Source organism: Heptranchias perlo, chromosome 14 (assembly GCF_035084215.1).
Source record: "Heptranchias perlo isolate sHepPer1 chromosome 14, sHepPer1.hap1, whole genome shotgun sequence".
Taxonomy (NCBI): domain Eukaryota; kingdom Metazoa; phylum Chordata; class Chondrichthyes; order Hexanchiformes; family Hexanchidae; genus Heptranchias; species Heptranchias perlo.
The window spans coordinates 54128341-54150928 of record NC_090338.1 but is presented as its reverse complement, the minus strand read 5'-3'; the positions used below and the strand labels follow the sequence as shown (position 1 = coordinate 54150928).

Here is a 22588-nt window from a genome sequence, read left to right as displayed (position 1 = left end):
TGACTGCACTTTGACGTTCTCATCCCCACTCCCTTTCTCTCATTTAATGAGTGTTCACCTCTTATCCACCACCCTGTAACAAAATGTAAATTGTTCAAAGTGGCAGAATTACTCTTATAGTCCCACATAGTACTTACTCGGTTTATATTCCTTTGAGTTTACAAGGTTGAGGGGTGTTCTAATCGAGATGTTTAAAATTATGAAGGGATTCGATAGAGTAGATGCAGAAAAACTATTTTCTCTGGTGGGGAAATCCAAAATAAGTGGGCATAATCTTAAATTTAGAACTAGGCCATTCAGAAGTATAATCAGGAAGCACATTTTCATACAAAGAGAAATGGAAATCTGGAACTCTCTCCTCCTTGTCAATTGACCCCGCCTTTGGATGCTGGGTCAATTGACATTTTCAAGAATGATGATTGATAGATTTTTGTTTGGTAAGAGTATTAAGGGATTATGGAGCAAAGATGGATAAATGGAGTTGAGGTACAGATCAGCCATGATCTAATTGATTGACTGAACTGACTGGAGGGGCTGAATGGCCTACTCCTGTTCCTATGTTGTGGGTAGATATCAATTCTTTGTGTACTGAAGCCCAGATTTCAAGTTTATGAGACTTATATTTTATCTCTAGAATAGTATTCTTCAAAAACATCTCACCGAATTACCACAGAATAGAAGCAGGAGGCTGTGGGGATAGATACTTATGCATCTAGAGGAGAAGCATCGTCCATTTCTTTATAGTCAGTGGACGAGGGATGATCTGTTATTTGCTTCACTTCCCAGCAGCGATTTATTTGTTTAGATGTGATCTGGTAATGCTCTCTATGACAAACAGGACGAGAACATTTCCCAACCATTCTCTTTAAGTATGTTTGTGTGGATAACGGCCAGATACTGAGCAGGGATTTAGGGGTAAAAGTCACAGTGAACATTTGGACAGCTGTGTAATACACTAACACAGAACACATTAATATTTCAAAGTATTTCGGCAAATCATTTCACCAACTTTGGACTTGCAAAATATTTCACGACGACAGAGCCTCGGGCGATGTATGAAAAGAAGGGGGCAAAACAGTTAAATAATAAACCATTTGCTAATATTTTCTTTACTGTGCGCGATAGTTGTTGCTCGTTTGAACTATTTTCCTGACATTTTCTTGCAACTGCAGCGTTATTAAGCCACAGTTTCCCATTGGCCTTGAATTCAACAATTTTGTGGAAACGGCTGCTCAAGTTGGTTCCGGATTTTAAAAAGCATCAAAGTGATTTGTAAAATACCGAATAAGTTCCCGGCTATTTTATAACCAGATTGACAATTTCCCGTGAAAAATCAAACGGAAGGTAAATTCTGCTTCGTAAATGTCACTTTAAAAATTGGAGAACTGAAATAAAATATCAACAATAGAATAATAAAATTCAATGTTTTTAATTCAATCTGAAGATTCTACGAGTGAAGGACTATTTCGTTGGTTCTGCATCTTTTCAGTTGGGGAAATTTAGAGGAAATTATTTTTGCAGATGTTGTATGTCAGGAAACGCCCCCTATTCCCAACCATGACTGTAGTGTTGTTAGTAAAAGAGCCAGCAGCTAGCGACCTCCGCAAATTTTAACATCGTAATTCATATAATTTCTGCAGAGGATGTCTTCACTGACCTCCCACCCAATAAACTAGGAAGAAAAATATTTCAGGCTCGGTGGTATCGCTGCTTATTTTATTCTGTTACATATTGTCACGTCATTACAAAACGTGTCAAACCTTTCCATAGGTATTTAAATGAGTAATATTCACTCAGTGGTTATTTCTCATTAAATGTGCATACTCTTTATGTTTAAAACATTATGAGCGAACCTATAAAACCCATTTGGATAGTAGCAGTTAATTTATGGCATAAGAATACATAAATTGAACATCTGGGGATGCCTCTCCCATCAAAATAAGGAACTCAGGAGAAACTTCTTTACCCAGAGAGTGGTTAGAATGTGGAACTTGCTAACACATGGAGTAGTTGAGGCGAATAGCAAAGATACATTTAAAGGGAAGCTAGATAAAGACATGAGGGAGAAAGGAATAGAAGGTTACTCTGATAGGGTAGGTGAAGTAGGGTAGGAGGAGGCTCCTTTGGAACTTAAACACTGACATAGACCAGTTGGGCTGAAGGGCCTGTTTCTGTACTGAAAATTCTATATAAAAAAGAAACAGGACCCATGAGCAAGATACTAGCAGACAAATACCCACTAAATGTATAATGTACTTTAAACAGCTGAGTTTGGGGCAGCTAGATAAACTGCAATAGTCTTTTTTTGCTGTTCTGCACCCTCCTGCCTTCTTGTGTATTTCATTTGAAAACTGTTAATACATCTTGAAAAGATTGGTATTCAATGTAAAACCACACTCCAAAAAGTAATTGTACGTGTTTTCTTTTTACTTGCACTCAACACTTATTTCACAAAACAGTTCAAAAGAAAGTAGTAGATAAACTAGTCTTATAACAGTCATGCTGTAAGTAGGTGTCGCACAGGCAAGATATTTATTTATTACTTCATTCATTGCTCTTTATTTTTAAGTTTTGTTTTAGTACATGCAATCCATTTAAGTCACCGCAAGGTCTGTTTGGAAGGACCCATAAGTGATGACAGTATATGTTTCAAATGAGTATAGTACTGAAATAGCATACAACTGTTAGGGGCACAGGGTGCTGTTCTGTATAAACCACAGTAAACGAGGCATAACTTGTATAAATGCCTTAAGTCAAATTGTGTTAATGAGGGAATATGAATCTGGGTAAAATGCGATCATTTTTGCAAACCTAGGAAGCAAATTGCACATTAAGGTGCAGTGTTCGCTTTATACAAAATTAACTCTACTTTGTAACAGTGGACATATAATCAGGACTATGTACAACCATTGTTTTGTCTTTCCTTCTCTGTAGCACTCTATTTAGACCATTTTATGCAGTGTGTCATTTCAGAAACCACTTAATAGTAACAATATATAGGATCCCTTTGATATGAAATCTTGTCTAATAAGATTAATTTATGATTGTCAGCATTTGTATAATCGCATCCTAGGCTGCTATTTCATTATTTCCTGAGACATATGTAGACGTCTTTAGCTTCTTTGTATCGCGTAGTTGGTGGATAATGTAATGGAAATAATTTAAATTAAATCATCTTAAGTAACAAACTGAAAGCTCTTTTTGAAAGAACCCCAAACTAGATCCATAAAATGGAGGAAGATGAGCATTCACGGAACTAGAGCTAATAATCAGCCTGACATTTTCCTATCCAAATATACGTCACTGGAAAGTTAATTGTATCTTGGAGTTAGGTAGCAGGAACAGTTGTAATACAAGCTGAATATTTGTAAATTATTTCATGCATCCATTGGAAAAAGAGACAATGCAGTATCAGTAATCCCAGATGACAGGTTAACGGGTGGTTTGCCAAATGCCCTCATTTACCCATAGTGTCATGAATAGAGATGTGCAAGAACGCACATCACCACAATGAATCACGATACAGTAAGAATTCCTCTGGCCAGCGTGCATAGCAATACTGTAAATGAGTTGAAGATTTCCATCATTCAGTATTTCTATCAAAATTATGGGCATGTTTTAAAACAAAACATTTACTATTTGCCTATGAATACTCAAGAGAAGGAATCATCGTAAACACATTTACTATTTCACGATGTGTGCAAACATATAACTGTAAAGCAATTTGTGTCATTGTAGAGCTATGTCTATGAATATATATTAATATAACGATAGAGCATTGCATACATTTCTGTAACTATAGAGTAGTGTCTGTCAATATACATTACTGTCACTATACAGTAGTGTGTATTACTGTAATTGTACAGTCATGATGTGGAGATGCCAGTGATGGACTGGGGTTGACAATTGTAAACAATTTTACAACACCAAGTTATAGTCCAGCAATTTTATTTTAAATTCACAAGCTTTCGGAGATTTTCTCCTTCCTCAGGAAACATTTGCCTGAGGAAGGAGAAAATCTCCGAAAGCTTGTGAATTTAAAATAAAATTGCTGGACTATAACTTGGTGTTGTAAAATTGTTTACAATTGTAATTGTACAGAAGTGTGTATGAATATATATGTGTGTGTATTATTGTAACTGCAAAGTTGTCTGTTAATATATATTACTATCTATAGAGCAACTTATGTGTATTAGTGTAATGTAGAGTTATGCATGTGTATGTGTTACTATAAATGTGGAACGTGTATATCTGTGATTATGTATTAATGTAACTATAGAGCAGTATTTGTACCAATATACTGTAGAGCTGTGCCTGTGATATACGTTATTGCCACTATAGAGCAGTGTGTATTAAAGTATGTATAGAGCAGCATGTATTGTTGTAACTGTATGTGTGAATGTAAACAGCAGTGTGTGAATTACAGTAATTGTAGTTAAACTGTGATAAATCAGTTTAGCAATAGAGCAGTTTGTGTGACTATATCAGTAGTGTATGTATTACCATAGCTGTAGAGTTGTGTCTGTCAATGTATCATTACTGTCACTTTAATGCAATGCATGTGTATTACTGTAATGTAGAATATTGCATGTGTTGCTGTAAATATGGAACAGAGTGTGTCTATGATTATGCATTACTGTAGCTATCGAGTAGTGTGTGTAACAGTAGAGTTGTGTCTGTTAATGTATATTACTGTTGCTATAGAGCAATGTATGTGTGATGCTGCAACTGTAAATTTCTCTGTGTGATACTTTAGTTATAGAACAATGTGTGTGATTATGTGAAATAATAAACTAAGTTCTAAATATCAAGAAAAATACATCTACAGAATTCCCAATTTTATAGTTGTTGCTAAAATAATTTCCTTTTGGCATTAAATCTTAACTATTATATCTTGCAAAATACTTTGTACCTTGCAGTGATACTGTTCTCTCGTACATTGCTTAAATGTACAAGATCAGCAGCAAGATTTATTGATTAGAAATCCAGTATACTCTGTTTCTAACCATAGAGCAGTATAACTGTTGGTGTGAATGTGGATTCTTGTAACTATAGAACAACATTGTTTTAAATATATAATAGTGGTACTACAAAGCATTAATTGCATTAGTGTGTGATCTCCAGAAAAATGTGCAAGTCTGATTATGCAAATGTATACTACTGTAACTTTAGACCAGTTTATAATTATATTACTGTAACTATGTTACAGCATATATGTGCTCCTGTAACTGTAGAACGGTATGTCAGTATATGATTATGTATTACTGTAACTATAGACAAATATGTGCCTTTGTTAATGTGTTTACTGTAACTATAGAACAGTATCTGTGTGCATAAATGTACATTACAGTTTGTGTTAATATGTTGTGTTAACTGTAGTAATGTCTGACAGTGTGTACATGTGAGTATATATTACTGATTATAGACCAGTATGCATCAATGTGTGTGTTCTACTGTAACTGTAGGTAGAGTGTATGAATTTGTACAACTGGAGCTCTAGACCAGTACATGGTGGTCTGAATGTGTACGGCTGGAACCAACCATCACCATAGTTACAACCGCATGCGTGAATATTTATTATTGAAACTAAAAGCATTTGTTAATGAATCAATGTAAATCATTGTAATTCCAGGGCACAATGTGAATGTTCTTTATTGGAATTGTAGACCAGTGTGAGCTTGGAATTGTACTGCACTCAGCGTAGTAAATGGAAGTTTTAGCTGTTGCCTGAAACATTAAATAACCTAGACTCTGCTGTTACCACTAATTGATTGTTACCACTAATTGAGTTCAGCAGATTATATTTTTCACTGACACATACAGCATTACACAATTAAATTCTAGCTGCAAGGTGTCAGATAAATACTCAATTGTCCAATGGAGCTGTTAGTGTGCATATTGCTTGTCTTTTGCATGGGATTTTTTATTAATCTTCACTGCCTTTGTTGCAAACTTTTCACTGTTCTAGATTTTTTTTCTCTTCTGCAGTTTTTCTCCCCTCCTCTTCTGAAGGGACTGATTTACGCCGGGGTATGATGCTATGAGTGCGGGCTGCATTTTTGTACCTCACTCAAGTGACCATGCTTCATGTGTGAGCCTTGACAGTAAGTGTTGGTAGGTAATCTGACCATTGGCACATCATTGCTGAGCCTGTCCCCACCAGATGTTGCACTTTCTAGAATGGGTCACTGGATAACATCAAGGAATAGGCTACCTCCCTTGTCCATGGACTTGTACTGCTATCCTTGTTGAGATCAGTTAACTCGGCAGACTGGGGGTTTGCACCTGAGACCCTTTGTTCTGTATGGCTCAGTTCGACATTAAGCAACGTAGTTACCCAACAAGCTATCAGTGGAGCACTGACAATTAATTCTTTTGTAAACAATTTTACAACACCAAGTTATAGTCCAACGATTTTTATTTGAAATCTACAAGCTTTCGGAGGCTTCCTCCTTCCTCAGGAAGCCTCCGAAAGCTTGTAGATTTCAAATAAAAATCGTTGGACTATAACTTGGTGTTGTAAAATTGTTTACAATTGTCAACCCCAGTCCATCACCGGCATCTCCACATCATGGCTACAATTAATTATTTAGCTGTGGTTGTAATCAATTTCTATGTATTGTTTCACAAGTCTTTGAAGTGGTGATTTCTATGGGCCTGATATTCTAATCAAATGAGTGGGCGGAAACCCAACAGATCAATCAGATAGGTCTGGAACTTGGGATAGAACCTTGATCTTCCAGTTTCCTCCCATTTATGCTCTGCCATAAATTCCACCAGAACTGAGGGTGAGATGAAGAAATGCCCGCTCTCCAACTATTGCAGCTGTGCAAAAATGACAGATTTAGAATGGGATGATGTCACCCATCCTAAATTTGAATATTTACTTTAGACAGCACTTACTGTGGCTGAGAAAGGCACAAGTGATTAATTTTCTTGCCACCAGATCATTCCAATGGGTAACTAGTGACTTCTTCCAGGTCAGTCTATTTGCTATCCATTTTTGCATCGGTAAGTAATTAATGCCCTATTTGCCAGGGCAACTTAGTTCATTAAATATTAATGCAGAAGCAAGACAAATGACTGAGTGTGACATTCATTTTTATTAATTCATTGGGTTTTCTACCAGCGCTGGAAGCAATAGATCTCATTTGAGGCATATGAGCCCCTACTGTGAACCCAAACCATTTTGTGAACCATTTTGTAGATATTCCTGCAGTTGCTCCTCTTTCCAGCACTAGGTTGTTGAAAACCCCTCTCTGATGGTGCCACAAAGGATGGCATTGGACTTTGCCATCTGTTGCACATCGTCTGAGAGCCTTTGCAGTGCCTTTACCTGCCTGATGCTCTGCAAGCATTTGTTTGTCTTTACAGAAGCCCTGATTTCAGCATCCAAATGCTGAATAGCCAGGGGCTGACGGGCCCTAAGCCTCCACGCTGTAACATCATTCTCCACTTCCACTACCTCATTCTTTGGCCTTCTTGTGCATTGTGCCGGACTCGCTGTAATTTCTTCATCTAGACTTTCTAGATCACCCTGAGTGAATCTGTCTGGGCTGCCCTATGCAAGTGATAGGGTGCTGTCTGTGCCCAAAAATAGACAGTCCTGGCATCTGTTCTTTTTCTATTTCTTTAGCTTCTTTCCATCTTTTTGTTTCTGTTGACAGCAAAAAAATCAGGCTTGCAATGAGTTTCTGCTGTCCATGTTTAATTTACAGTTCAGCTTATGTAAGAGTTTCCTCAGAGTATTTGCTTCAAAAAAGAGAAAATCAATTTTTATGATAACTGAATACAAGTACATACCCACTGTGAGTGCAGATCCACCACTTCTCCGTCCCTTACGTTATTTGTTGAATGAGTGCCCAGGATCTTGATTGCCTCTTTCATCTGCTGGGTCTACTGCTGTTCCACCTGTTGCCTGACATTCTCTTGTACTGTGAGCATTTTTTTTCCACATGAGAAAAGAATGCATCTTACTGTCAGTAACAGAGCCTAATTCTTTTTTTATACTTGGTTTAGTTTCTCAGTTATTGCGGAGTTATCATACGTGCTGTTAGAGCTCTCACAGGGAAGGTGAGGTTTTAACAGCTGTGTATGTGTGGCACTATGCTATTGCTATATAATTGGAATGTGAATGAGTAACTATAGTTCAGTTTGTGCTTGAGGTGAGACCTGTTGGGTGTGGCTGAACTTTTAGGGTGACTATTGGTCAATTATTTCAGAAGTAGAAAATAAACATTTTTGACAGTTAGCAGTTTTACCTTTCGCTGGCCTTGTCAGGTCCTTAAACTTCCTTCTGCATTGTTTTGGGTGGGGTGGCTCCTGGGAGTTAGGTAGGTGGCATTGACAGCCATAGCCACTTACTTCCACATGGTACATTCTGCTGTATTAGCAGGTTTCTTGCCACCCACACCTACAATGGACTCCCTCCTCTGCCTATTTTAATTACCCAAAAATCGATTGGGATAGGGAAAATGTTTGTGGTGAGAAAGGAGAGGGGTTTTTTTGCATCGTGTTCAGGGCTGTTTTCTCAGTCAAATCCAACAAGGAAGGAAACACTGCTTGACTTGGTTCTATGTAATGAAGAGGAGCAAGCAGGTAACTTGAAAGTAGGGGAACATTTAAAAAATGGTGACCATAATATAGGTTCTGTGTAAGAATAGAAAAAGAAAGAGAGAAGTCAAGGGCAAGGGTACCTCAATGGGGGCAAAGAAACAAATTATGGGACGATTAAAAAAGACTTTGACCGGATTAAATAAAAGGAATAATTGCCAAATGAAGTTGTAAGTGCCCACTGGAAAATATTTTAATAGATAAAAATGATACAAATCAAATACGTTCTAGTAAGGAAAAGGATGAGTATCAAAAGCTGGATGAATAGGAAGGTTAGATCAAATTTTCAACCAGAAAAAGAACCATTTAGTTCTCATAGGGAAGTTAAAAATATGAAAGGCAGGACAAATATAAAGAATGTGGGAAGGTTACAGAAAGGGACCGTAGAAGGTCTAAGAGGGAGGATGAGGGAAAATTAACAAAAAGCATCAAGAGTAATAAAAAGTCTTCCTATTGGCACATTAATAGTCAGAGGATAGTCAAGAGAAGCATTGGAGCACTAAGAGATGAAGAAGGCATACTTGTAGTGGAGACTGAATACTTCACCTCAGTCTTCACAAAGGAGATGGACGTTGGGATAGTCGAGCCTTCAGAGGTGGATGTAAAATAGTTAGCGGAGGTTATTATTCAAAAACAAATGTTACCAAAAAAGTTACTCCAACTTAAGGGCCCATACAAATTTCTAGCTCATAGGATGTTTTGAAGAAATAGCAAGAGGGGATTGATAAAGGAAATCATTTTTTTGTTCTTGGAATGTGGACAATGCTGCATTTATTGCCCATCTCTAGTTTTCCTGAGTAGGTGATGATGGGCCTTCTTCTTGAACTTCTGCAATCCTTGTGATTATGGTACTTCCACAATGGTATCAGGTAGGGAATCAATGGATGTGTTTATATGTATTTTCAAACATCATTTGATGAGTTACTACAAATGAAACTTATGGCAAAGATAACGGCACATGGAACTAAGGGAAGTATAGTCACATGCATAAAGAAGTGGGTGGAGGGCAGAAAGCAAAGGATAAGGGTAAAAGAATGTTTCTCAGATTGAAAAGACATAAGTGGCTTTGCACAGGGGTTTTTGTTGAGGATGCTCTTATTTACATGCTGCCCCTTGGCAACATCATCCGAAAACATGACGTCAGGTCCCACATGTACACTGACGTCACCCAGCTCTACCTCACCACCACCTCTCTTGACCCCTCCATTGTCTCTCATTTATTACACTGCTTGTCTGAGAAGAGGAAAAATTTGTTCCAACTAAAAATTGGGAAGACCGAAGCCATTCTCTTTGGTCCTCGCCACGAACTCCGTTCCCTAGCCACCGACTCCATCCCTCTCCCTGACCACTGTCTGAGGCTGAACCAGATGGTTCGTAACCTTGGCATCCTGTTTGACCCTGAGATGAGCTGCTGACCACATATCCATTCCATCACCAAGACTGCCTACTTCTACCTCTGTAACATCGCCCGTCTCTGCTGCTGCCTCAGCTCATCCGCTGCTGAAATCCTCATCCATGCCTTTGTTATCTATAGACTGGACTATTCCAATGCTCTCCTGGCTGGCCTCTCATCTTCCACCCTCCATGAACTTGAGCTTATCCAAATCTCTGGTGCCCCTATCTAACTCGCACCAAGTCCCGTTCACCCATCACCTCTGTGCTCGCTGACCTACATTGGTTCCCGATCTGGGAATGCCTTGATTTTAAAATTCTCATCCTTGTTTTCACATCCCTCCATGGCCTCGACCCTCCATATCTCTGTAACCTCCTCCAGCCCTACAACCGTCCGAGATCTCTGCGCTCCTCTAATTCTGGCCTCTTACGCTTCCCCGATTTTAATCGCTCCACCACTGGCAGCCATGCCTTCAGCTGCCTAGGCCCTGAGCTCTAGAATTCCATCCCTAAACCTCTCCGCCTCTCTACCACTGTTCCCTCTAAGCTGCACGCGTGCGCGGCCGCGCAGCGGCCTGTTGTGTGCCACGCACTTAAACATTCCATCCACGTCCCAAACCAGTGCACTCTGCCCCTCTCTCACACTGACCAGTCCCAGGCCCCTCTCTCACACTGACCAGTCCCAAGCCCCTCTCTCACACTGACCAGTGCCCGGACCCCAGGTTCTTCTCCAGCTCTGGCTCCCCAGTCCCCAGTGCTCCAGCCCCAGGTGGGCTGCTCTGCCTCTGGTGCTGGGGAATGTCTAAGTGTCCAGAGGTCCGATCGTCCAATCCCATGGCTCCGGCCCCAGCCGCTGCATTGTTTACCACATTGCTAGGAAATGCAGTCAGCGAGCAGCTGATTGGCTGCGTGGAAACCAGGCCAGGAAGTAAAATGTAAACCGATTGGCGAAACCGATGCGTTTGTCAGTGGCCAACCACAGACCGGATCTGTCCACCTAATCAGAGACCAGGCATCCTCACCCAATCACAGACCATGACCAAACTGCTCCCTTCCTTACATAGAGGCAGCCAAAACTAATGAGATCTGCAAGATGTACAATTGTAATGCAATAATTTTTTAAACCCTGCTGAGAATGACTTAATTTTAAAATTCTGATTGCACATAATTTATTTTTGTTTGGATCAGAGTCATTAAGCTGATTCAACGATAACTGATTCGAATCGTTCCCATCAGATAATTTTTAATAAAATATAACGACTGGTCTGCTCAATCCTAGTGCAACTTAAGAAATCCATTTCATAAATTATATAAATTTATCGGCCAATATAACATTAAATTGTTACAATTATCCATTATTTTGTACTTTTGTTCTGTTTGTTATCTTCCCTGAATAATATTTTCTAAAAATATGTTCTATTCAAAGTTGTGATCTTACTTTAACTGTGGCGCACACAATCTTTATATCGGTGCACAAGCCCAAATTCATTCCACACATGGCCGAAAAAAATGAGAGGGAGCATTGCTCCCTACCTCTCTCCTCCTTTAAGCTTTTGGTCACCTGTCCTAATATCTCCTTATGTAGCTCGGTATCAAATTTTGTTTGATAACGCTCCGGTGAAGCTCCCTGGGACGTTTTACTATATTAAAGGCACTATATAAATGCAAGTTGTTGTTGTACATACATAAATTATCTGGACTTAGAAATTGAGGGAACAATATTGAAATTTGCTGATGACACCAAATTGGAGGCCGTAGCAAATTCTGATAAGGACTGTGTAAACTGTATGAGGACATAGATAGTCTAGCAGAATGGGTGGCAGACACAGTCAACATAGAAAAAGTGAACTAATACATTTGGAAAAAATGATGGTGGCATTGAAATTTCAGCTGCTCTTCTTGGAAATGTGTGGAAGTTGCTTTCATTAGTTGTCATGAATGGGAGCTTTGTGGGTTGTTGGTCACAAAGAAGGGTCTGTAGAATTGGCATGTTTATGGAGGGAAGCACTCCCTTAGTACTGCACTGAAGAGTCAGTCTAGATTATATGCTCAAGTCTTGGAGTGGGGCTTGAAACCATGACCCATCTGATCCACAGGCAAGAGTGGTACCACTCAGTCACATTGATACTTTGCTGCAGGACTCTAAGGAAAACTATCAAAAGATCAACTTCATTATACCCATATTTAAATGTTGTTACGTTAAGCCTCTCACTGGCAGTTTTACCCTATCAGTACAGTAAGATAATTGCAACTTTCAACGTAACCACCTTTTACTTGTCACGTAGCACCTATAAATGGGATTTTCTGTGTGATGATAATATGAATGGTATGAAATAGAATTAGGAGAATGTATAAAATACAAAAAAATTGCTTCCCTAGCTCATATTTTAGCTATTTTCTCCCTCTTATTAGGTTCCTTCTTTCCCACACATCCAATCCCTCTATGTGAAGCCAGTGCCTGACCTGCTCCCAGGCCACTGTGAATGCTGCTCTGTAACCAGTTGCTAGGCACTGGGTAAGGAATACTATCCAATACTGTCCCTGTTTCCACACTGTTCCTATGGGGAGCCATATTACAAACTGATGTCTGGCATCGGTTAGTGTTGTAATCTGATAAGTTTTGTATTGAGATTGGGCTGTCTGGAAATTTCTAAACAGGACATCAAAAGTCCAATTTTTCTAATTTATTTCTACGTTTTATCATATGAAAACATCATAACTCAAGCCATGATTTCACAATTCACCCTGCTCCTATCTTGTCCTCATCTGGTTTTGGACTAACAAATGGTAGTGAGTGTAGTACCATAGTGGGGGGGGGGTGGGTGGTCCAACTGAGATTGGGAATTCAATGGGTTAATAACCTAGCATACAAATTCATGCCTCACCACTTTGTGTCTCAGGAAACCCACACCCTTAATTTCCAGCATTAATTGAAATGGACTAAACCTTATTGATTTTGCTGCAGAAATTCAAATGTATACTTTAGGAAAGCTGTCAAGGCTTTTGGAGAGGGTGTAAAAGAGATTTACTAGAATGGTGCCAGGAATGAGGGACTTTAGTTACATAGAATCACATAGAATGTACAGCACAGAAACAGGCCATTTGGCCCAACAGGTCCATGCCAGTGTTTATGCTTCACAGGAGCCTCCTTCATCTCTAATTCATCTAACCCTATCACCATATCCTTCTATTCCTTTCTCCCTCATGTGTTTGTCTAGCTTCCCCTTAAATGCATCTTTGCTAGTCATCCCAGCTACTCCTTGTGGTAGCGAGTTCCACATTCTAACCACTCTCTGGGTAAAGAAGTTTCTCCTGAGTTCCTTATTGCATTCATTAGTGACTATCTTATATTTATGGCCCCTAGTTCTGGTCTCCCCCACAAGTGGAAGCATCGTCTCCACCTACCCTATCAAATCCTTCCATAATCTTAAAGACCTCTATTAGGTCACCCCTCAGTCTTCTCTTTTCTAGAGAAAAGAGTCCCAGCCTGTTCAATCTTTCCTGATAGGTATGACCTCTCAGTTCTGGTGTCAACCTAGTAAATCCTTTTTGCACCTTCTCCTGTGCCTCTACATCCTTTTTATAATATGGTACCAGAACTGTTCAAAGTACTCCAAGAGTGGTCTAACCAAGGTTCAATACAAGTTACATGGAGAGACTAGAGAAGCTGGGATTATTTTCCTTAGAGCAGAGAAGGTTAAGGGGAGATTTAATAGAGGTGTTCAAAATTATGAAGGATTTTGATAAAGTAGACCGAGAGAAACTGTTTCCCCTGCAGGAGGGTTGACAACCAGAGGACACAGATTTAAGATAATTGGCAAAAGAACCAGAGGGGAGATGAGGAGAATTTTTTTTACGCAGCGAGTTGTTATGATCTGGATCGCACTGCCTGAAAGGTTGGTGGAAGCAGATTCAATAGTAACTTTCAAAAGGGAATTGGATATATATTTCAAAAGAAAAAAAATTGCAGAGCTATGAAGAAAGAGCAGGGAAATGGGACTAATTGGATAGCTCTTTCAAAGAGCCGACACAGGCACGATGGGCTGAATGGCCTCCTTCTGTGCTGTAAGATTCTATGATTTTATGATTATTCCTCAAAGGGATAGAGAAAAGTTAGGTGAAGTGCACAGAACTCCCTGTGTTGACAAATTAGACCTGAAGTTGATAAATAAATTTGTGGCAAATAGGTACTGCAGTTTTAATCTAACATCAAAGCACTTATTTATAGAAAAAGTTTAAAATCAATAGCTTAGATCAGCCCTAATTGACACACCAGCTTTCTAAATTTTATTGAGAAATCTCAAGTTGTTAAGACATTAAGTAAGTACATGAGTCCGGAATCTGAATAGCTCTGCGCTGCCTATGGTACAAGTTACTGTGTTTTCAAATAAGGAGAGTCTAATACTTAAAGTAACCTAACTGCAAAATCACTGCCAACTGTATACCTAAACTAATGATATTGGAAAGGAGGAAAACAATCATGTTATTTCATGGCTGAGCATGCTCAGTGCTTCCTCGTTCAATGAAAATATGTTCCCTACACATCTCACACCCACAGACCACACAGTGTATGAAGTGTATTGTTTTGCCAGTGGGCAGTGTTGTCATGTGATATCTATTGATTCCCTCTCTATTATTTAACAGATCCTAATGTAGAATATTAGTTAAACAAAATCGTCAAAATCTTCCCCTTCCCCCAATACAGATCCCTGCCTCTGAATTGTCTTTCTGCTGCTTTCCTGCTCTCATCAACCACAATGTTGCATATTTTCCCCATTTCTACAGCTTTAAATATAAATTGTTTTAATCTTTTATCGATAACTTTAAACACAAAAGTTAACAAATGGTTTGTTTAGCTTCCCTTTGTATGTAATGTGCTCACCAAAAAAAAACATTAGTATATGCTTTTAAGTGGAAATGGATAACTTTACCAGAATGTTGTAGGTAGCATGGGTGCAGTACTAGAGGAGGTAGCACTAACCCAACAAGAACTAAGAGCTCTAGCCCCTTAAAGCAATAACGTCGTCCACTGGAAATCTATGTATGTTTAACATGTGCTTGAACACCCGAATCAATTATTTTCTTGCTTTGAGCAAACAGGCCAGCACAATATAATTATGTAACATCATTTAGTTGTCTATCCACAAATGACCATATATTGTAATTTGTTATTACAGTACTAGATGTGGTCGTGTTTTGAGTCAAACAGAGGAAGGCCTGTGAATTATGGTTGTTCACTAATTAATCATGATAGAAGATTTGATTATTATTCCCTCAATTTTTGGATGTATTATCTTCAAATATCTGATTTCCTTCTCGCATTTAAATTGGGTAAAAAGCATAAATTATAACTCTGTTACTCAATAGTTTCCATTGTTCTCTTGCAGTGGGCTATCTGCTTTTGTTTCTACTATTGTCTATGATATTATTTGGATACATTGGGCCAGAAATTGCTCCCAAAGCAAAGGAGGAGCACAACAGCGCTCTCAGTTTTTAGTGGTGAATTGAAGGAGCAAGTTCCCGTGTTTGCACACGCGCAGTAAAATGCGAAAATCGTGAGCTTGCTTCTAGTGGTTCGCTGGGAATATGACAGCTTCGAATTAAAGGGACATTGCACACTGCAATCAGAGAAATCATTGAAACAGCTCCAACTTGCTTATCTGCCCAGCTGGAAAGTAACTAATATCGCCATTAAAAAGGTATGCTTAAAAATACCATGTCTAAGCTAGTTTTAAAAGCGCAGTAAGTCTTAATGACTGCCAAACAACTAAAATTTAACTTTTAAAAATGTGGGGTCTCATATTACTCTTTTTATTAATTTTATAAAATAATATTTTATTTTTAAAAGTTTTTAAAATTTTATTTTTTTTTACTTTTCTTTTCTTTTCTGTTTCTTTAATTTAATTCAATTATTTCTTTGACTTTTTATTTAAAAAATTGTTTATAATGACACCCAGAATACTTACTTTCAATGAATGAAGTCTGCTTGCCTGAGCAGATTTTGTGGGAGTGTCTTCTCCTCACAGACATTTCCAGCCGCACGGCAACTCACGCTGCTCAGAGGCTGGGTTGATAGCGCACAATTTGTTTAAAGTTCAAATTTAAACAATTGGACGTCACAGACGCCGCAGTAAGTATTTTTGTTATTAAATTCGCAGGAGCTGCGATGAGCGTTGCCTCATCGATCTGTGTGATTTCTGGCCCATTGTTACTATAAACAGCCGCTCCACATTCCAGCAGAATACTCCAACCAGCTGTTGGCATAACACTGAACCTTTATTGTAAACCAATAGCCTTCAAGGACAAATCAGTGGGCTTCACACAAACCTTATATACTTCAGCATATTTCATCAAAACCAATGTACAGTGTAAATGTCAGCATCAATTGTGGTTTATTTAGCTCCACATGTAGTGGTCCATAAGGCAGAGGAGAGGGGCATCAGAGGCACTACATATTTTGCTAAGTCCTGTTTTAGTATTGCATGTGCAGCATGAAAGTCAATGGGTTATATTAACACTGATGCCATCACATGACTTCATACATCAAGTGCCAGAATTACTCAATGGAAATTCTTTGATTTTATTATTGGACCACAACCTGCAGCACAGATCTAACAGTGTGGTGGGATGTGGAAAGCAATGAATTTATGAACATCATGAAATATGTAATCCTTAGGCTCCCGAGTTATATTTCCCATATCATTGGGTGAGTTATTTTGCATATCCCACCTTAGTTACATAGAAACAATTTTTTATATACACTAGCAGATTTCAAATTGTCAGATGATACGCTATTTTATAAGGTCAGGAGCATTATACCATGTTATGCACAATGTATTATTCTGCTGCTAAGGTGTAGCTGTATGTAATTGGCATGTCCCTTTAATGCTACAGGTCTACTGGTTAAAATATGGAACTTGCTACCACAAGGAGTAGTTGAGGTGACTAACATAGATGCATTTAAGGGGAAGCCAGATAAACACATGAGGGAAAAAGGAATAGAAGGATATGCTGATAGGGTTAGATGAAATAGGGAGGGAGGAGGCTCGTGTGGAGTATAAACACCGGCATGTACATATTAGGCCGAATGGCCTGTTTCTGTGCTGTAAATTCTATGTAATTCTCTGTATTTACTGTGAACAGATATATCCTCAGATCAATTAGAGGGTAATTGCTGTTGGGCACACCCTGAGGTCAATTAGAGGCTAATTGCCCTGAATGTTTCTGTGTAGATTGGCAGGTGCTTGTAAATCCAATCGTCTCCATGTGGCCAAAAGAAACCAGCAAGAAATTACTGACAACTGGCTTTCTTTCTCTTTTTTTATACTTTTTAAACTGTGACACAAAAATTTGCGTGTGTAACAAGGTGTGATCCTGAAGTATAATAGACATGTCTGAAAACTTATATATACACATACAGATCTCCCATACCCCAGATCCCCCATAATGTCCATCCAACCGGACGTTGTGTTCTGCTCTAAGGCAGGTCCTAACTCCAGTCCCACACATGAGAATCTTGAGCCACTTACTAGGGAAGAGCAGCTGAGGTGGCTTCCCGATGCCGTCTTCATTTTTTTAAATGTTTGGAGCACCTTATTCTAGAAGGGTTGCAACCAAGACTAAACAGCGTCACCTACCCTTTACGACAGGGAGATGGGGGAGCAGGAGCACCCACACCAGACACAAGTACCGTTGCTGAATGTAAACCCAGTATTTAGAGACCACATTCTAGTCTCCACTCGCTAGGGCTGCCTGGAGTGAGGCTCAGAGGTGGGGATGCTACTGCTAAGCCAAAGGCTCACTCCTCCCATGGAATTGCTCATAATAAATCAGAAGATGCACTGCTTTATAAGGACAGGAATATTACACCGTGTATACCATAATGTATTATTCTGCTGCTAATGGGTAGGTTTTTGTCGTAATGTAGAATTGCTCTGCATTCTTGAAATGAATGCTCAGATCAATTACAGATAAGTGTGCAAATTAGAATCATGGCTTTGTTCATGGGAAAGCCAATTAAGAAGCTACATTCTGGCTCCAGCATTAACTATGATACAGAAATGTTGGATTAGATAGTGTGTGACATCCGGTGTGCTGATGAACTGTTCATAATATATTATATAGATATATATAAAATTATTGAGACATTCTGTTGGTCACATTTATTTCCTGTTGATAATGATTTTGCCTAGAGGTGATGGCTAAAGTGTCATGGTAATGCCTTCTTGAATTACTTTTAACAGGTAACATTGTAGGGTTTGCTATTCATTTTTCCCAGCCTTAGTGATACACTGGCATTAGTCACCCAGCTTTGCCCATCATTTTGACCTGTTACAACAAACACAGCTAAAAGACACCATCTCCTGGAGTTAAGACCAAATGCAGTATTCAGGTCAAGCAGGGTTAGAGAACAGGAGGATAACTAGGTGATCCAGGGAGAGGATGCAGATGTGAGGAGGGAAGGGTGGAGGAAAGATAGAGTGGAGGTGAAGAGAAAGAAGGGGAGGGGGGAAAGGGAAAATGGGGAGGTACAGAGGAGGAAAGATGGGGAGAGGGGAAAGCAAGAGACAGGAGGTGAGGAGAGTAGGGGAACGTGGAGGAAGAGGTGGTGGAGGAGAAGAAATGTGGGTGAGGTGGGAGGATGAAAGGCAAGGGAGCCATCTCAGTAGAGAGGGAGGGAGCAGCAAACCCTGACAGTGGGCAGGGGAAGGGAGGACACTCTGGAGAGCTAGCCTTTCTTCTTCCAAGGCAGGATTATCAGCTCAACAGAGAGAGGTAGTAACCTCACCTTCGCTCTCCCAGGCCATGATTTCCATCTCAAGGGTGGGGGAACCAGAATCCACGAGAATGTGTGGTGACCAAAGTAATGAATACATGAACATCAGGAAGCGTCTGATCGTTAGGCTCCTGGGTTACATTTTCATGGGGACGGAGCTAGATATCAATTTCAGGTTGTACAGCGGCCGCTAACAGGGGAACAGCTAGGTGGGTTGGTGGTGAGTATATACCGAGATCTCACATGAGGGGTGGGAGAGGAAACTCCAAACTGTTATGGGGTCGGAAAATCGTGGCCGAAAACATCTTATGGTGGAGGGAGGGGGAACCTCAATCAATAGTGTCCACAGCAAACCATTCCTTGGGCTCTGGGAAAATGAGTCGGCCAGATCAGGACATTGGGCCAGGAATACAGCTGTGCTGCAGATGCAGCGAGTGCAGGAGTTGAAGTGAAATTTTCACTAAGCTGATTAGTAGTTTATTTTATAATTCTAACAGAACTGAGACCCATTTCAATAACACTTATTTAGATTTCAGTTTAATTTTGCATGAAATTATTATCTTTCAGCCACATGTTGATGCCGTGTTAATCACAATCACATTTCACCGCTGACACCCAGTGGCTTTGCTGTGGAATTGCAAGATGACTCTCCGGCCCAAAACATAATACCAGTGATGGGCTTTGCACCTACAATTACTGTGACAGGTATTTAAGACTGTAAATGCACGTCGCAGTACCACCTACAAGCGTAACAGGTCTTTTAAAATGAGTCTCCCCGTTGACAAAGTCTGATATGAGTTTTCAATGCATTTTGAGTTGATACATTTACAAAGAGATTTGCAAGTTCCACCCCAACAAAGCACAAAAAGTGAAAACTTTAGGCTCTTTCACTAAATGGGAGCCAAACGTGAATAAAGTTCATAGATTTCACGAAAATATGCACCATATTTTTAAAAAGCAAGTTATTAGCATTAGACTGAAAGGGGGTACGCCACTATACTCTAAATATCAATCAGCTTAGCGAAAATTTCACTCCTACTCCCACACTCGCTGCATCTGCAGCTCAGCTGTATTCCTGGCCTAATGTCCTGATTAATCTTAAATAATCTGTTTATTTACAAATAACAGTTATATATTTGTGAATGTAACGTTCTATGAACTTTTTCCTTTGCAGGTTCATTCTTTCCCTCTTTGAGACCAACAGAAACTGTCTTCAAAGTAATATTTTGGCTGGGTTACTCTAACAGTTGCTTAAACCCCATTATTTACTCTTGCTCCAGTAAAGAATTTAAAAGAGCTTTTATCCGGATTCTGAAATGCCAGTGTCACCGCAGAAAGCGACCGGTCTGGCGGGTTTACAATTACAACTGGAAAATCAATTCTCTCGATCAGCAGAGAAAAGACTCGGTGGATGGCGGCTCCGTTATTTTCAACGGCAAAGACAGAAGGTCGTCATTGAGTCCCAATCCCTGTTCCAGCGACAGTAGGTCACAGAGCATGGAAATGTGCCGCCTGCAGGGCTGGAGGCAGTTCCCTTCCTTTCGCCGCTCTTCCTTCCAGGCCAATGGACCAAAAGAAAAATGCGAGTTTCCCAGGAAGATCATCAACGGAGGATGCGGAATCTGTACTAGTTCAACCATCCGTACAAAGAGAACCACGACTTTTGGACGTCAAGCAACGTCTGAGGAATTTCAACAGAATGTTCATATTAAAACGACTCATAATGTACCAGAAACAAATATTTAAACAAGAACCAAGACTTCCATTTGTAAAGACTTGTTGTTGTGAAAATGCTTTGTTGGTGTATGCTATATTGTTTACAAAAATATAAGTGCACGGAGTATTATAATTGCTATATAAATGTTTTACTCTCATTTCTGTATGTGTAATAATTTATTGTTGCAGATGTATATTATGATACTATGAAAACCTCATATCCTCAGGAAGACATCCACTGCCTACAACGTACAGTTCCCATTTCAACTAAATGTTTTGTTTGCATTTAAAGGGTCAGTGATTTGAGAACTGTTTCAGTCCATGTTAAATAAAACAGTGTCTCACATAAAATAATTATGGACGCTTTTTTAGAATTGGGATGAAACAAAGACTTTTGTAGAGCGAGTGACTAAAAAGTGTTCTACTTTTTAAAGTAGCAGGATGGTATTTTACCATGAAGTAGAATGGCCTGTTTCATTTTCACGATCCCTCCGCCCACCAAATCAGTTTGAATTTCTCAAGGAGCAGCACTTTGTATTGTAGAATTATAGAATCTTACAGCACAGAAGGAGGCCATCCTGATAGGGTAGATAGAGAAAAACTATTCCTGCTGGTTGGGCAGTCTAGGACTAGGGGACTTAGTCTAAAAATTAGAGCCAGGACTTTCAGGAGTGAAGTTAGGAAACACATCTACACATAAAAGGTGGTAGAAGTTTGGAACTTTCTTCCGCAAACAGCAGTTGAAGCTAGCTCAATTGTTAATTTTAAATCTGAGATTGATAGATTTTTGTTCGCCAAAGGTATTAAGGGACTAAGGCGGGTATATTGAGTTAGATTACAGATCAACCATGATCTCATTGAGTGGCAGAACAGGCTTGAGGGGCTAAATGGCCTACTCCTGTTCCTATATTCCTATTTGGATGGAACTCGGGGCCAGTAGGAGAGAATTGCAGAAGGCCAATATTGAGGTGACAATGGCCCGGATGAAGGTTTCAGTGGCAGTGGCATAAGGATGAAGACAGGCAATGCTGTGGATGTGGAAATAAGGGGTCCTGGTGATGGATAAGATACAAGATTTGAAGCTTAGCTCAAGTCAAACAGAGGTTGCACACCACCAGGTTCAGTTTGAGTGAGCCGCTGGGGAAGGGAATGATATTGAGGGCTTTTTGACAGGAGCCAAATAGGCTGCCTTCAATATGCCAATGTCCTTGTGAAGGTAAGGAACACAAAATGTTACATATGCGTCACTGATAAATTACAGCGTTAAAAAAACTGGTTTTGATTTGTAGTCAAATTCTTTCAAGATGCGTAAACAGCTTCTCATGGACTGGATACTTTTACACTGGCTGCCAGCTTTAGCTACAACGCTTATGAGCTGGATAATTAATAAAAAGAATCCAGTGTGTAAAGGGATATGAGAAGTTACTGACTATATACCTATTAGGAGGTCTGGAAGCCAGCGGTCAATGGGGCCATGAAGACGTATGAATGAATGTATTACATCTAATCTGACTTTTTTTCTTCTTATGAAACCTGGTTACAGCAGCAGGTCAGGAAAAACATTTTTTAAAACAGGATTTTGATAACTTTATTGAAAGAAAGATGCTTTGCGACCCATTTCGGATCCTACACTGTTACTGGAATAAATTTTTAATTTACATCACACAACTGAAGATATTTAGAATCAGAACAAAAAACTCAATCAAAAAATTTGTGGGACCTTGCTGTGCATAAATTGGCTGCTGCGTTTCCTATATTACAACAGTGACCACATTTCAAAAGTATTTCATTGGCCGTAAAGCGCTTTGGGATGTCTTGAGATTGTGAAAGGCGCTATATAAATGCAAGTCTTTCTTTTCTTTTTATTGTGAAAGTAAGCATGATTACTACAGCAAATAACATGGTTAAAGTTCAAAATTTCATATTTGTAGTACTGGCATGTTAATTTAAAGTCAATTTCACAAATTTAAAACCATCTCATCAATGGTCTCTGTGTACTACAGGTAATTAAGAAGCTTTATGCTTGTTACATGTATTACTGATGGAAATTTACTAATTTACAAAAATGACAGAAGTTCAACAACTCATTAT

The 22588-nt window shown here is 39.3% G+C and overlaps 1 protein-coding gene across 2 annotated transcripts in view; it reads left to right on the top strand.

Moving 5' to 3' along the window:
* LOC137332537 (alpha-1B adrenergic receptor-like) overlaps positions 1-22355 on the top strand; it is a 28507-nt gene extending 6152 nt beyond the window's left edge. The window contains exon 2 of one of the 2 annotated variants that reach the window (XM_067996445.1): positions 19956-22355. In XM_067996445.1, coding sequence (XP_067852546.1) covers positions 19956-20527 — 572 coding nt within the window. In that variant the 3' untranslated portion in view covers positions 20528-22355. Of the gene's footprint in view, positions 1-5988; positions 6060-19955 lie in introns of those variants that run through there. The other variant, XM_067996446.1, reaches the window with a different exon arrangement.
* The last annotated feature ends 233 nt before the right edge of the window (positions 22356-22588 follow it).